This window comes from Sarcophilus harrisii, chromosome 2, assembly GCF_902635505.1.
Source record: "Sarcophilus harrisii chromosome 2, mSarHar1.11, whole genome shotgun sequence".
NCBI classification, from domain to species: domain Eukaryota; kingdom Metazoa; phylum Chordata; class Mammalia; order Dasyuromorphia; family Dasyuridae; genus Sarcophilus; species Sarcophilus harrisii.
This window is the reverse complement of record NC_045427.1, coordinates 34,277,802-34,293,366: the sequence shown is the minus strand read 5'-3', so window position 1 is coordinate 34,293,366 and position 15,565 is coordinate 34,277,802. Positions and strand designations below refer to the sequence as shown.

At 40.9% G+C, this 15,565-nt stretch overlaps 2 protein-coding genes across 8 annotated transcripts in view; both read left to right on the top strand.

Annotated features, from left to right (window-relative positions):
• LOC100924534 (zinc finger protein 665) overlaps positions 1-15,565 on the top strand; it is an 87,077-nt gene that overhangs the window by 34,948 nt on the left and 36,564 nt on the right. The window lies entirely within an intron of this gene.
• On the top strand, positions 735-15,247 carry LOC116421262 (zinc finger protein 665-like). 6 transcript variants are annotated; one of them, XM_031949833.1, is made up of 5 exons: positions 735-1,073; positions 5,548-5,622; positions 9,697-9,840; positions 10,696-10,791; positions 12,634-15,247. In XM_031949833.1, exons 1-5 carry the CDS (start codon positions 971-973, stop codon positions 14,583-14,585), a joined length of 2,370 nt encoding a protein of 789 aa, XP_031805693.1. In that variant the 5' UTR covers positions 735-970; the 3' UTR covers positions 14,586-15,247. The 6 variants fall into 6 exon arrangements, with proteins under 6 accessions (XP_031805693.1, XP_031805692.1, XP_031805698.1 ...); XM_031949832.1 differs by having other exon boundaries at positions 5,545-5,622; XM_031949838.1 differs by having other exon boundaries at positions 1,010-1,073; positions 9,714-9,840.

The window sequence follows — 15,565 nt, the reverse complement described above, 5'->3', positions numbered from 1 at the left end:
AGGTTTATCAAGAGTTTATTGTTCTACCATCCAGCTCTCCAATTCGAGGAGCAATGAGGGAGATAAAAATGTTTAGCCTGGAAAAAGATGCTGGAGCAGTCAGCCATTTCTTCTCCAGTCTGTTTTACAGATGAGGAAACTGAGGAATACTGGTGAAATGACTTGTCCAAGGTAACCTAGCTAGAAAGTGTCTAAGGCCAGATTAGAACTCAGGAAAATAAGTCTTCCTGTCTTCTGAGCAGGGGATTTAGAGAGTAGGAAAGTGAGGATGTTTCTATAATTCTGATGCTATTTGGATTATTCAGAAGAGTGACAGATAATATATTTGATACTAACAATATTTGTCACCAGCCATATAATTAGTGCCTAATGATTGAGTGTTGTTGCTTACATCTGACTCCATCTCTTTGCGGGTCTGCATTTATTCCTCTTTTGAGTTTTAGAGATTCCGAGGGTTATCATACCGGGACTGTGACGGACGAGGCTCCCACACACACACAGACACCGCCTCAGCCTCCGCACGTGTGACAGGAGAGGCTGGGCAGAGACGCAGGCCCTGAGATCCGCTCCCCCTCCACCTGAGCTAGATCACTCCTGCAATGCACTTTGCAGGTAAAACCACTGTACGCATGCGCACTAGGAGTCGGAATGTCTAAGAGGGGAGCATCCCATGACGTCACTCCGCCAGACACAATGAGAACCTGAACACGGAGTTTCTAGAAGCTCCAGAAATCGCTGCGGAAGAATTGGGTATTTATCTAGGAAGCATTTTACAGCCGCTTCTCCGGGTCCGGCTTTTCCCCGCCCCTCCCGCTCCCAGCAGAAGAAGCGCCCACAGGGCAGGGACCTCCTGGGTCAGCCTCCTGACATGAACCTGAACCCCGGGGCTTAAACAGTCTGAGCCCGATTTAAAGTAGCCGCCTCCGCCAGACTACATTTCCCAGAAGGGAGAACGCTCGGATTCCGACGGATGCCGGCAAGGACCACGCTACCTGAGCAGGCGCAGTGGGGAGATGTTTACTTCCATCCTTTTCTACTTAGGAAGAGCTTGTGCAAAGTTGCCAGGCTGGCGGGTGAGTATCTGTGTGCGGGAGCGGTCTGGCCTGGGGCAGCGCAGGTGCAGAGAAGGCTCCGGAGCTGGGAGAGGGAGAAACGGATCCCACGGGCCCTAGGTTCTAATTCTGCCCCCGCGGCTATTTGGCTGCGTGACCCGAGCTAGTCCCTGGAACCCCACTTTTTTGCTCAAGTGTTAACAGGAGTGGACTGAGTCCCTGAGGACTAGCTGCAGACAGCATTGATTAAGCACCTGTTGTGTGCCAGCAAGGAGATGTAAATAACCCAGTAATAAGCAATGATTAAGCACCTGTTGTGTGCCAGCAAGGAAAATGTAAGTAACCCAACTGCGAGCTTTGATTAAGCGCCTGTGAAAAAAAGTTAAAAGAGGACCTGCCCTCGCTCACCAGTCTCTGTGTATGGGGACATAGTGGAGGACTTGGAGTCAGGAGGGAGGGGGATGTAAGACCCCACTTTGACCCGTTTTTGTGAGCATGGAAGATAAAGCTCACCCTTTCAAAAGACCTTACACGATGAAAGTTCGGGTTTACGGCAGTGGGACCAAGTGGGTAGATAGGGGAGTGCGATGAAGAGGAGTGGGGGAGAGGAGGGAAGGATCCCTAGGTGGGGGAGAGTGCGGAACAGCCGGGCAAGGGAAGCACTCCGGAAGCAGAGTTAGCAGGGAGGGGGAAGAGGAGACTTTCTGCTACATTGTAACCGGGAGCAGCGTGTGAGAAATAAGGGAAAGACCCCTCGGGAGGGGAGGGTAAGGAACAGCCCGACAGGTGAAGGACGCTGGAAGCAGAGTTAGCAGGGAGGGGGAAGAGGAGACTTTCTGCTACATTGTAACCGGGAGCAGAGTTTGTGAGAAAACCGCAAGGGAGGCGTTGGGATCCTGGTTCTCCTACAGGGAAACTGAACAGCTCCCTCGGGAGAGAGACAGACGCACACTGTGTGCCGGCGTGCGGGCTGTTTTAGCCGCGCGTGTGTGTGTAAATGCGCGAGTTATGTGTGTGTTACACGCATGTGTGTGCGCATGTAGGTGTGTGTGTGTGTCTCCATGGACATGTATGTGTATGAGGGTGTGGATGCATAGATGTACAGTAGGGCATCTAGATGTGTGTGCATGTAGATACATGTAAATGTTCGCGCACATGTATGGAATCGGGGATGGGTGTGTGTGTGTGTCTATGCAGGTGTGTGACATGCTTGTATTCCTGCGTGTCTGTGTGCACGCATGTGGCCTGGTGGGTTCTGTATTGTATTCTGTGTAAATGTGTCCGGGGAGGTATTGTTTGGGTATAAATGTGCGTAAATGTGTGAAAGTAGGTGTGTAGATAAATATGTGTGTGTGTGCGTATACATGTGTGCATATAGATGTATGTAGTGTATCACTGAGGGCAAACCTCGTGTGCATGTATAAAAGTATATTTTTATGTGTATAAATATATGTAAGTGTGTTCATGTAGGTATATAGAGATATATGTATATGTGGGCTTGAGGAAGGATGTGTTTTTGCGTGTGTACATGTATATGTATTTGAGTATATTTATAGATTATGCCTATGTGCGGAGGGGTGCAGAGGGGTGTTTGTGTTTATGTAAACATGTAAGGTTAAGTGTGTCTATATAAATTAATATCTGTGTTCCCGCAGGGGTACAAGACTGTGTGTGTGTGTGTGTGTGTATTCAGGTCTGTGTAAATGTGTATATAGATATATGCGTGTGGATGCCCATGGAGATGTAGTTGTGTGTATATGTGTACATAAATATCTCCATGCTTGCTTGCAGCCTGTTTGGGAAAAGTGGACACAGCAAAAGGGGAAAAAAGAATAGTGCACAAAATGGACAGTAGCGAACAAAAGAATAACCTCAAGAAAGCACAGAAAAGATGGACATTCATATTGTAATGTCTTCTGTTATTATATTTGCCTTCTTAAAATGGATATTTATTGGGTTTTTTTTTTTTTTTAATTTTCCCTAGTGTTCTGCTGGGCACATGACAATTAAAGACCTTAAAAGTTTTGTAAAGCATTCAACATTGTTATTTCATTTAATTCTCACAGTTCCTGAGAGGTAGATGTTATTATTCCCCTCCCCATTTTTCAGATGAGTTAAGAGGGAAGGGAATAAATATGTATGGAGTGTTTACCTTGTTCTAGACATTGTGCTTTTTTAGAAATATTACCTAATTTAATCTTCATAACAACTCTGAGAAATGGATGTCCTTGTTATGCCCATTTTGAAGATGAACTAAAGGCAGGTAAGTATATGGGTGCTACTATGTCTGGGCCAAGTGCTTTTTACAAATATTTTCCATTCACAATGACACTGAGCTAGGAGCCATGATTGTGTTCATGTTACAATTGAAGAAATTGAGGCAAGTAGGGTTAAGTGACTTGCTCAGGGTCATCCAGCTATTAATTATCTGGGGCTGGATTTGAACTCAGGTCTTCCTGCCTCCAGGCCTGGTGCTCTGTGTACTGCATCACTTACCTGCCTGGGGAAGGAACAGAGATAGAGTTCTTCAAGACCAACCCTCTCATTGCATAGGCCTGGAAAAGTAATGTGACTTAGCCAGGCTCACAGAGCTAGTAAATGACAAATCTTACTAATATAGGATTTGGAGCCAGTTCTTCCAGACTTTTTACTTTTCTCTCTCTCTTTGTTCTCTTTTTCTGTCTGGTTTTTATTTCACTTTACCCATTTCCTTTACTTGTCCTCTGCAATGTTCTCTCTAAAATGTAATGTTTTCTGTTGAGGTTTTCTTGGGGTCTCTGGGGCAACCTTATTTTCAGTTCAGAGTAATCACCACAAGTGCAGCCAGGTGTTTAAGTCCAGATCCTTTATTATCTCTTTCAAAGTCTTGTCTCCTTCCCTTTTTCCTTAGAGGCCTATCTCTCTCCTTGGTTCTGAGAGCTCCTGTCGCCAGTCTTTTGTCTCTGCCAGCTTCTGCCTCTAGCTCCCTCCGAATGTCTCTGAAGGTTTGTGCTTCAGCCTGCAGCCACCGCAAAGGGGGGGCGATAGAATGAATCTGTCTCAGCCTCCAAGAGCTTCTGGTGCACTTGTCTCTCTGAATGTCTCTGAATCTCCCTGGCTGAGGCTTCTAACTTATAAGCTCCACACTGAGTACAAACCAATCATTATATCACTAGGAAACCATTATTTGTTGTAGGATTAAATCAGTGCTAAACTAGGTTTAACCATTGTCTCCTCAGTTCCACTTAGTATCTTGTTTCAAGTTCTGGTCCATATCTCCTTGTAGCATTAAATCAATCATACTGAACCATGCTAAATTAGATAAATATTGTCTCTATCAATTCCACTGACTTAGGACCTTGTAAGAATCCTTTGTTTCAAGGTCAGAGGTCTGGCCCATAACAGTCCTCTATTTAAAATTTTTTTTCTTTTACTTCTCTCTCATGTTCTTCCTTCTACCTCTTTTTTTTTCTTTTCTTTGTTCCCTTTTTCTATCACCCTTTTATCTTTTTTTCTCTCTTTTCTACCTCTCAAGTAATTATTGTATGTGTATTTGTGTGTATAACCAAAGATCTTAATATGAGCAGAGGTTTTGTTTGCTGGCTTAGATAATCAGTTCTTTTAGACATCAAAGGGCATTTGTGTGCAAGTTCTCAAGTTGGAAAGTGATGTTTCATATCCCAGCACCTTTTGGTAGAATCTCCACGGTCTGAAACACTAGAATTCTTGCTCAGCTGGTTATGACTTCTGGTACTGGTAGCAGGCCACCCTGTGTAAGAGATCTTACTAAATCTCAGCCATGGCTTTGGAATATTTTCTGGGATTGTAAGGAATCTCCATGAATGTCAGCCAGATCCCTTTGTATAACCTTGTCCTGAGAACATAAGGATGAGATGCGGGGAGGCACAGGAAGAACAGGCCACTTTTCCTTGTGCTTGATTTAAGGGCTTCCTTTGAGCCTTGGTGTATGTTTCACCCTGGAAACCTGGCCATTTCCCTGAGGGAAACCAGCTGGCTTAAAGGAATGAATGAACTACTCCCCTTGGTGACCCATAGCTGGGAAGATGTTGTGTCCAGGGGGGTCATATATGCCATCATAAACTTGGCACGGGGCCTTCTTTGTTCTCAGCCTATATAAAACTCATAGGGGGATAGACATTTTGGAGTTTCACCCAGGAAGGGCTGCCTTGCTTGGGAGTTTTCCCTCTTCAGGGTGCATTCTGACTGGCTCCCTCAGAAAACTCAGGAGTGGCTGTTTCCCAAATTAGTGATGGTGAATGGTACCTGTTTGTTTTTGTTATTACTTTGATAATGCTTGTTAAGTTGTGTGTTATTTTTCTATTACAATTTCCTCTTCCATTATGTCTTCTACAAATCAAGGCTCTGAGCAGTAATCAACTTGCACTTGCCCCCTTTGAGTCTGTGTCTGTAGAATGTAAATTCTGAACCTAGATTAACCTTACACCCTGAGAAGCAAGAATCCATTCTAAGATAACTCTTCCATCTCTCTAAGGAGACAAGACTTGGGAAAGCTCAGAATCTCCAGGAAACATTGGAGAAGGAATGATTTTGGAAGGCCATGAAGAGGAAGGTAAGAAGTACAGACATGAAGGTTGGAAGAGTGAGGGAAGAACAACCTTGCCAGACCTAACTTGTCTCCTGGTGCCCCTTGTATCACAATCCATTTGCTGGACACGTCCACCTGGCTGTCCCAAATAAAACATGTCCAAAATGGAACTCGCCTTCCTTTCATCCCCCACCTGCCATTCTTCTAGTCTTCCTGTTTCTTTGCAGGGAGCCATCTTTCTTCCAGGCACAGGAATCTTAGAATTCCAATCTTGGAATCATCTTCCTCACTCCAAGCTCCACTCCCATAGTGTCCATTGAATGGCCCAGGTCTTCTTGGTTCTGACTCCGGGGTATTCCTTTCTGGGATGGAATGGATAAATGCACTGAGTGGTCAATTTCAAGGCAGTGTGTAAATAGGTTTGCCTTTCAAGACCTATTCAACTGCCAGGTGGTAGTAATAAACTGAAATAAATTTGGTTTTTCCTCGTTATGGCCAGCACAACACAAATGGGCTAGTGGCAGTTGAAAATAGGGAGACAGAATTGCCAATAATTCAACAGAGCCGTTTGTTGAGAGAAATCATGTTACTTATATATCTTAAAACTATATGTTACTATGAAAAATATTGTTCTGTAACCAACCCTGGTTTCTGGTTTCTATGATCTAACTCTCTGAAGCATGTTAGTTTCTAGGGACTTCAGTATTAGCCTTTGAAAAAAGATTTAATATCATATTTATATTGTTAACCTGCCATGATTATAGAAATTTGCCATAGAAATAAAATAGTGACTATATACATATAGTTTTATTGAGCTGGGCTTAAAGGATAGAATATTTTCTATTTCCTAGGAAATCAAGTCAGGAGAATCCTGCCTCAGTTTGTGCCAAGAATAGTTTTCCCAGTCTTCCCCTTGAGTATTCCACCTGTATTTCATGGATTACCACAGCGAGTTGTTGGTATCATGGATCATTGACCTATAATGTTCTTAGTTCACTTTTCTGGAGGTCTCTGGGAGCAGCCTTCCTTTCAGTTCAGTAATCACCATAAGAACAGCCAGATCCTTTATTGTCTCCTTCCTGGAGCTGGGCAGCTTTCTGGAGGGCCTTTCAGACTGGTCTTGGTCTCAGTGGGGGAAGTGCAGGAGGCCAGGCCAGCCACCAGGAGCCCGACTGAAAGGTGAAATGAATTTCTGTCTCCTTGGCTCTGAGAACTTCTAGTTCACTTGTCCTCTGGGACTCTCTCCGAGCCTCTGAGAGCTTAAACTCCTACCTCCAGTTCTTTTGTCTTCTCTACCTCTGAATAAACCTAGCTAAGGCTCCTAGCTTATGTGCTCTACACTGAGTATAAATCGATCATTATATCACTAGGAAACCATTATTTATTGTAAGATTAATTCAATCATACTGAACTTAGAGAACTATTAATCACCATGCTAAACTAGATAACCATTGTTTCATCAATTCCACTTAGTACCTTGTAAACATCCTTGTTTCAAGTTCAGAATTCTGGCCCATAACACTGACATAATAGGATTCCTTGATGAACATACCTGGTATCATACAGAGAATCATATCAGTTACAATCCCATGAGTTCTACAATCATAGAAATAATCATAGCTTCATAGCTTTAGGTGGATTCAGTTATTAAGGCTTATATTTCCTTTATGTAGATTAAAAAAAGTTCATGGTATTTAATTTTATATTTCCAAAACATGTTCTTAGATAAGCTCTAAGGAGACTTCTTTCTTCTAAATCTGTGTCTAAGATGCTAAGACTTAACTTAAATTCAGTATAAAATAGAGCTAAAAGAGGAATTAGTTTATTAAAAATACCCAATTCACCTAAAACTTGGGAAACTTTTAATTCTTGCTTTATGAGGGCCTGGATTGGAAAATGAATCTTTGTGTCTCTTAATCCAATTAAAGAGATGGTTCAAATAATTATTTTACATGTAAATTCTTAATTCAATTTTGGAAATTCTGTCATGTCTCCTGCTAATTATTATCCTAATGAAAGACTGTTACAGGGTAGCAGCCTACAAACTAACCCAGCAATTGTAAGGCTTCCTGGTTTCTGATATCTGTGATTCAAATGACAATTCAAAGTGATTCCTTACTGAACTAGGATGTAGAACTAAGCACCCATAGAGTTAATTTTTTCTTTTTCTTTTTCATATTTGCCCTTATCAATGGGGCAAGTATGTGAGGAGAAAGGCAGGGACACAATTGTGTTAGTTCCCTTTGGTTTCAGGTATGAGCCATAAGCAGCCAGTGGTATGTCAGGATGTCCTGGCCAGGTTCAGAAATAGCCAGGTGGGGAAATTTCTTATTCACCAAATGGGGGGAGCGTTCAAGAGAATCCTACCTTTACCCTCACAGGGAACTTTCCCAGAGACAGTCATCCACCTGTGGCGGGTCTGTTTCCATCCTTTTCCACTTAGGTGGAAGGATGAGGGTGAGTGCCTGTGAGCTGGAGCACTCTGGCTTGGGGCAGCCCAGGTGGAGAGATGGCTCCCCAAGTTGGAAAAGGATCCCAAGGGTGCTGGGTTCTAATTCTACCCCTGAGGCTGTCTGACTGCATGACCTGAGCTAGTCCCTTGAGCCCCACTTTTTGGCTCAAGTATTAAAGGTGATAGACTGTGTCCTTGAAGACTAGGTGCAGGCAGCAGTGATTAAGCACCTCCTGTATGCCCACGTGGAAAATGGAAATAACCCAGCAGTAAGCACTGATTAAGCTCCTCCTAAGTGCCTAAGTAAAAAGAGGTCCTGCCCTTAAGAGTCTCACTGTTGGGGAGGATAGTTGTCACCTTATTGAGTTTAAGCTATGACTACAAAGGGGGAGGGGTTGGGGATGTAGATTCAGGGCCCAGTTTGACCTGTTTTTCTGAGCATGTTCATAGTTAACCCTTTAGAAAAGGTGGGTGTTCAGATTTACGGGAGTGGGACCAGGTATTTAATTAATGGGAATAAAGAGGACAAGGAGAAGAGAGAGGGATCCTTGGATGGGAGAAGGTAAGGAATTACCAGGCCAATGAAGGACAACAACTCCAGGAGTAAAATTAGCAGGGGCAGGAAGAGGAGGCATTCAGCAATGTTGATTATTGTTTAATAATGATATTAACAAACTCAGCTTGGATTTCTTGCATAGTTCTTGAGTATTCTTTTTTTTTTTTTTAATAATTTTCCTCAATTTCATCTAAAGCAAAATTTTAAAATATTTGTCTTTGAAATTTTTGATTTTGAGCAAAAATTTTCTTCTTAATTTTCCTCTAAGTATTCCTTTATGTGTGTCCCATAAATTTTGGTGTGATTTCTCATTATTGTCATTCTCATTGATGAAATTATTGTTTCAGTGATCTGTTCTTTTGTTCACTTCCATATTCCTTTTTGTTCTTAGTTCATTTGAATTTTAATAGTAATATTGTATTCCAATCAGTATACCACAAAATATGCCATTTCAGAATGATTAGACATGTGTTGACCAAATTTTTTTTTTTTCAATAACAAATTAGGCTGTTACAAATATCATTGAAAAGCACTCTCCAGGTATGGTCCCACTAGTAAAGTTATTGGATAAAACACCATGATTATCTTTTCTTTAAATTCATTAGATTTTTTTGTTTTTGTGTCAACAAAATTTTTGTCCTTTCCTTTCAGAGAGAGAATTATTCTTTTTTATACCATGCCATTGTGCCTGATCATCTGCTCTTTTAGGTGCTTATTATATTTAGACCCAAGGCATTGCAAAATCTCCTCAATTAGACTCATTGCCACGGAACCAGAAATGGACAGACCATCTCAGCAGGGAAAGCCATATTGAGACAAGTCACCTACTGTTCAAACATATGTGCATTGGTAGTCTGCCATGAACATATAGATAGAACATTTGTTGACAGACTTGATGCACACAGATTTGTTTAGAAAAAGAGGATCTGATTCTACTCTACTCCTGACCCAAAAACACAACTTTGCATGGCTGTAAGTTGGGGAAGATCACAATGTACAGAATAATGTTTTTTTTAAATTTACATACATTTTGAATTCCAGCCTGCATTAGCAGATGGGTTCTGAAGTTTCTGTCATCTCTCACACTAAGATCCTGTGATGTTCCAGAATTTCTTGACATTCCAAGATGTGGCTGTGGAATTCACCCAGGAGGAATGGAGCTGTTTGGATCCTGGCCAGAAGGACATGTACAGGGACGTGATGCTGGAGAACTACCAGAACTTTGTCTCTCTTGGTAAGGTAATTTTTTCCCCAGTCATTCAATCTGCATTTATTTAGCTCTAAGTACTAGGAGCTGTGATAGTCACAAAGCGAAGAAAGGTAAAAATTAGACAGGTCCTGCCCTCATGGAGCTTCTGTATTATCCAGCAGACACCAAGGATGTACATGTCAGTACAAAACAAGTCATTTCCAAGGCCATGGCAATAGAAGTTAGGGGGATGAAGAAAAGCCTCATTCTAGAGATAGCAGAATCTCAGCTAAGCTGTGAAGGAAAGTAAGGTTGCAAGAGTTAAAGGGCAAAGTGTAGAGTTGGGGGAGCATCCCATGGTGACCTGCAGGCATGGCAGGGAGAGCATCACGTGTGAGCCACTGCAAGGTCAGAGAATTCCATCTGTCCATGGCTGTGGGGGGCTGAGGAGCTTGGCTGAATGTGAATTTGCTGGACAGGGAGGGAGAGTTACACAAATACCTTTCACATAGAGATGCCCTCAGACCTTTGGGTAGTTTTTGAGCAGTTGTTGCTCTTCCCAGACAAAAAGTCCTTCTTTGTCCAGCTGGAAATCAGCTGCTTCCTTCTGCAACCCTGCAGGCTCTCCTTTCACACTCTCTGCTCAACCAGGCTTCAGGTTCTCCATAGAGCCCCAGGGCAGAGAAGGAAAGACTTCTCCCAGCCGCCTAGGAATGGGTGAACGTGACCCCATCTGTCCTGTCCCTTCCCTCACATTTGCTGAGGGAAACTTCTTTGAGGGGTCATTGATGCTTCTCCACTGGCATTTCCAGACATGCCCCTTTTCTATAGAGAGACCAGGACTGAGTTCTGAGGTATCTCTGGGTTTTCAGCATTTTCCACTTATTTCTCCTTGATCAGGGCTTCCAGTAATTAAATCAACTGTGATTTCTCAGCTGGAGAGACATGAAGACCCCTGGCTATCGAGGGAAGAAGACCCCAGATGCATTTCTGAGGGTGAGTAATAACCAGGTGGGCAGGGGGTGCAGTCCCCCGAGAGCTAGCCCTGGACCGAAGGAGCCTCAAGGTTCTAAGTTCCAGTCTGACCTCAGACACTTCCCAGCAGTGAGACACCCTGGACAGGTCCCTTAAGCCTGTGGGTCTCATCTGTGACACGACATGGAGAAGGAAATGGCAAACTCCTCTGAGATATGAATCTCTGCCCAGAAATCCCTGACAAAGGGTCAGATGCAGCTGAAAACCTCTGACCCAGAAATCTAGGCAGGGACAGGACTCACTGCCAACAGGACCTTGGCTGGGTCATTAGAGTGAGTTACCTTGGAAATGTTGGGCCTGGAGCTCTCTTTCAAGGACCATAGGCCTGAGGAGAGGAGCTGTGGTTGTCCATCCTACACTCCTCCTGTAACCTCACCTTTCATGTCAAGAAATGGTTTTCTACTAAATCTGCCCTTGTATTTCTCTCTAGTCTTAGAAAAAGCTTCTTGATGATGCTTAGCTTTCCAGATATACACTAGATAATATCCTATATTTCCATGATTGTTTTATCTTCTTTAATCATTAGATTATTTTTTTTTTCTCTTTAAAGAGTCTTTTCTGAGAGATAAATGGAAAAGAACTTTCCAGTATAACTAAGTCTGACCTCTGTTTAAAAAAAAACAAACTATTGTTGCATCCTCCTACCTGTTTAATCTGTCTTCCAATGTGGCTTGTTTTTTTTTTTTTTTTTTTTTTTTTCATTGAGGGATCTTATAAAGGTGCCATTTACACCTGGTATCCACTTCCTACTTGGCCATTCCCATCTTGAATTTGTAAAATCAGTTCTCTATTTATTTTGCTCCAAGGAAAATTGCCTTTAAGGTCATTAATTATTTTAATAATTATTATTAAGATACAGGTAGCAAGTGTTTTACCAGTGTTTGGGATGCAGGGTTTGTGTATTATCACCATAGCACTTTAAGTGCCTAATAATTTTCACAAATGATATTCACACTTTGACTTTCTATCTCATGAAATTTTGGGAATTTCCTAGAACATGGGAACATAGGACATGAACACAGGCTCTAAGGGTCTGACGTGTTACCAAGTACAAAGAGCACCAGCTTCCTAGTTAGCAGACCTGGGTTCAGAACCTGCCTCTAACACTTACTAAGTAACATTGGACAATTCACTTTACCTCTCAGTGCTCCTTTTCTATTGAGGACTTGAGTTCTGTCCAACACTTTGTGACCCTGTTTGGGGTTTTCTTGGTGGAGATCCTGGAGTGGTCTACCATTTCCTTCTCCAGCTCATGTGGCAGATGGGGAAATTGAGGCCAATAGAATTAAGTACCTTGCTCTGGGTCCCTTGGCTAGAAAGTGTCTGAGGTCAAATTGAACTCAGGAAGATAAGTTTTCTTGACTGGAGGTTCAGTGCTCTGTGCATGTGCAGTAGTATGTCAGGGACACCTCGCTGTTCATTGTTCTAGGCAGGTCTCAAATTTTAACTTTCATAGAATGTGGAAACCTGTTTGGGTCTAGGTAATTTTTTCATAATAAAATCACACCTTCAATCACTATCTCTTCTTCAGTGTTACCAAAGATCAATTTGAAATATCTCTTTCTCTGTGGTGTTAATTATTGTTTTCATCTCCGAAAAGTTTTATAAGTCATGAGCAGTTCTGCTACCTTCCCCTCAGCTCTTTTTGACTTCAGCTCTTTTGTGACCATGATTCTTCTACTTTGTCCAAATTTGTCAACCTTCTTCCTCATGGAGATTGAATTGATTCTAAAGCAATTTTCTTTTCCCCACAACAGTGAATAATGTAATAATAATAATAACACTTTGCTTTGTTTCTTTCAGATTCTCCTTTTGTGAAAACAAAATGTGAAACCAAGGACTCAGCTTCAGCTCCAAAGCAATGTTTTTCCACAAAAGATCCATTCACAAAGAGACTCAAAAAACATGGTTTCTGGGATTCCAAATTGGGAGAAGCTTGGAATTATGACTCTGGATTAGAAAGGCAGACAAACAATCTGGAAGGACAGTTAATAGTGAAACATAGAAAAAGTCAGAAGTTTCGTGTTCCACATTTTTTTCAACTTGGAAAAAAACTCAGTTTCAGTTCAGTTCTCCTTCCAAAACAGGGAGTTTCTACAGGAAAATGGTTTCATAATCATTTTCGAATTGGAAAGTGCTTCAAATGGTATACAGACTTAATTAAACGTAAGAGAATTTCCATGGTGAAGAAACTGTGTAAGTTCAATAAATACAAGAATTCTTACCACTCAAAACTTGATAATTCCCACAGAGTGCTTACTGAACATGGAAGAATTCATACTGGAGAGAAATATAACTTTGAGGAATGTGGGAAGACTTCCAGCTACAATCCATATCATACTATTCATTTGAAAAATCTTCAGGAAAAAAAGCCTTTTAAACAAATTGAAAAAGATAGGAAAACTTTTAGCCAGAGGGGAAATCTTGGTCAAAAGAGAATACCTACTGAAGAGAAACCTTATAAATGTAATGAATGTGGAAAATCTTTCACCCTTAAGGGAAACCTTAATTCACATAAGAGAATTCATACTGGAGAAAAACCCTTTAAATGTACTGAATGTGGAAAAGCCTTCAGGCAGAAGGGAGGCCTTAATTCACATAAGAGAATTCATACTGGAGAGAAACCCTATAAATGTAATGAATGTGGAAAAGCCTTCAGCTGCAAGAAAGGCCTTGATGTACATGAGAGAATTCATACTGGGGAGAAACGTTATAAATGTAATGAATGTGGAAAAGCATTCATTCATAAGGGAGGCCTTAATAAACATGAGCGAATTCATACTGGAGAAAAACCCTATACTTGTACTGAATGTGGAAGAGCCTTCAGGCAGAAGGGAGGCCTTAATTCACATCAGAAAATACATACTGGAGAGAAACCTTACAAATGTAAAGAATGTGGAAAAGCCTTCAAAGAGAAGAGGGGCCTTGATAGGCATAAAAAAATTCACACTGGAGTGAAACCCTATATATGTAATTTATGTGAAAAATCCTTCAGCCTTAAGGACCACCTTAGTAGACATAAAAAAATTCATATTGGAGCAAAACCTCATGTATGTAAGGAATGTGGAAAAGGCTTCAGCTGTAATGAAGGCATAAATAAACATAAGACAATTCATACTGAAGAGAAACACTATAAATGTAATGAATGTGGAAAAGGCTTTAATTTTAAGATAAGCCTTTCTTTACATGAGAGAATTCATACTGGAGAGAAACCCTATAAGTGTAATGACTGTGGAAAAGCCTTTAAGCATAAGGGAGATCTTAGGAAACATGAGAGAATTCATACTGGTGAGAAACCCTATCAATGTAGTGAGTGTGGAAAAGTCTTCAGTCTTAAGGAATACCTTAATAGACACAAGAGAATTCATACTGTAGCAAAACCCCATAAATGTAATGAATGTGAAAAAGTCTTCAGCCTCAAAGAGAACCTTAATAGACATAAGAAAATTCATACTGGTGTGAAACCTTATAAATGTAATGAATGTGGAAAACCCTTCAGGCTTAAGGGACATCTAAATAGACATAAGAAAATTCATACTGGAGTGAAACCGTATACATGTAATGAATGTGGAAAAGCATTTAGGTGTAATGAAGGCCTTAATACACATAAACAAATTCATACTGGAGTGAAACCCTATCAATGTAATGAATGTGGAAAATCCTTCAGCCTTAAGGGATACCTTAATAAACATAAAAGAATTCATACTGGAGAGAAATCCTTTGAATGTCCTGATGTTGGAGAAGCCTGTAGTTGACGTCTAATTCTTACCAAATAAGAAACGAGAACCCATTTGAATGTAATAAATGTTGGAAAACTTTTTTGTACAGCTCAAACTAAGAAATATTAGATGTTTCATAAGGGAGAGAAGTCATCTACATATAAAGACTGAGAATGTTTTCAACCAGCAGCAACACTTAAGAGATCCAGTAGAAGTCGTACTGGATATGACATTTTAAAATGCTGTTTATTTTACATGAAAATAACTTCACAGGGTCAAGCTAATATAACACAATAAGCAGTCTTACTGACAAAGCAGTTGTGTTTTGGGGAATAAAATATTTTATAGCCAGGGGAGATGGAGAAGTAGAAGACAGTACTTAGGGAGGAGTGGATTGAGATGTTAAAACTGTCTAGCCTACTTTATTTTAAAAATGCCAACTGGAGAATCTCAGATGTGGGACACGGTATGGATTAAAAAGCCAAGTAAAGTCTAACTTTACATGGTTCTATGCAAACTAAATAGGATATATTTTTTCCATTATCCTCATAAAGGGGACCAAATGAACTCAATAATAAGAGCAGGAATTTTTGATGTGTTCTTTAACTATTTCAGTCTCTGTGTCTCAATGTTTTTTTGTTCTCCCTCCCCTCCTCTTCTAAATATTTTATTCTCTGATTTTTTTTTGTGCCTCTCTCCCCAAATCACTTCCTTTTTTTTTTTTTTTTTTTAAATTAAAGCTTATTTTCTAAACATATGCATGGATAATTTTTCAACTCCAATCCCTGCAAACCTTGTGTTCCGAATACTTCCTTCCCCTCATACCTTCCCCTAGATAGCATATCAAAATATATGTTAAATTTAATATATGTATACATATTTATACAATTATCTTGCTGCACAAGAAAAAAAAAGATCAAAGGGGGAAAAATGAGAAAGAAAACAAAATGCAAGGACAACAAAAAGAGTGAAAATGTTATGTTGTAATTCACACTCAGTTCCCACAGTCTTCTCTC

What these genes read in the sequence shown, in the direction of transcription:
- LOC116421262 (XM_031949832.1), top strand. Translation starts at nt 971, where the DNA reads ATGCCGGCAAGGACCACGCTACCTGAGCAGGCGCAGTGGGGAGATGTT. An exon ending in CCAGAACTTTGTCTCTCTTG is followed by an intron (nt 9,841 to 10,695) that starts GTAAGGTAATTT and finishes CTCCTTGATCAG; the next exon opens with GGCTTCCAGTAATTAAATCA. An exon ending in CCCCAGATGCATTTCTGAGG is followed by an intron (nt 10,792 to 12,633) that starts GTGAGTAATAAC and finishes TGTTTCTTTCAG; the next exon opens with ATTCTCCTTTTGTGAAAACA.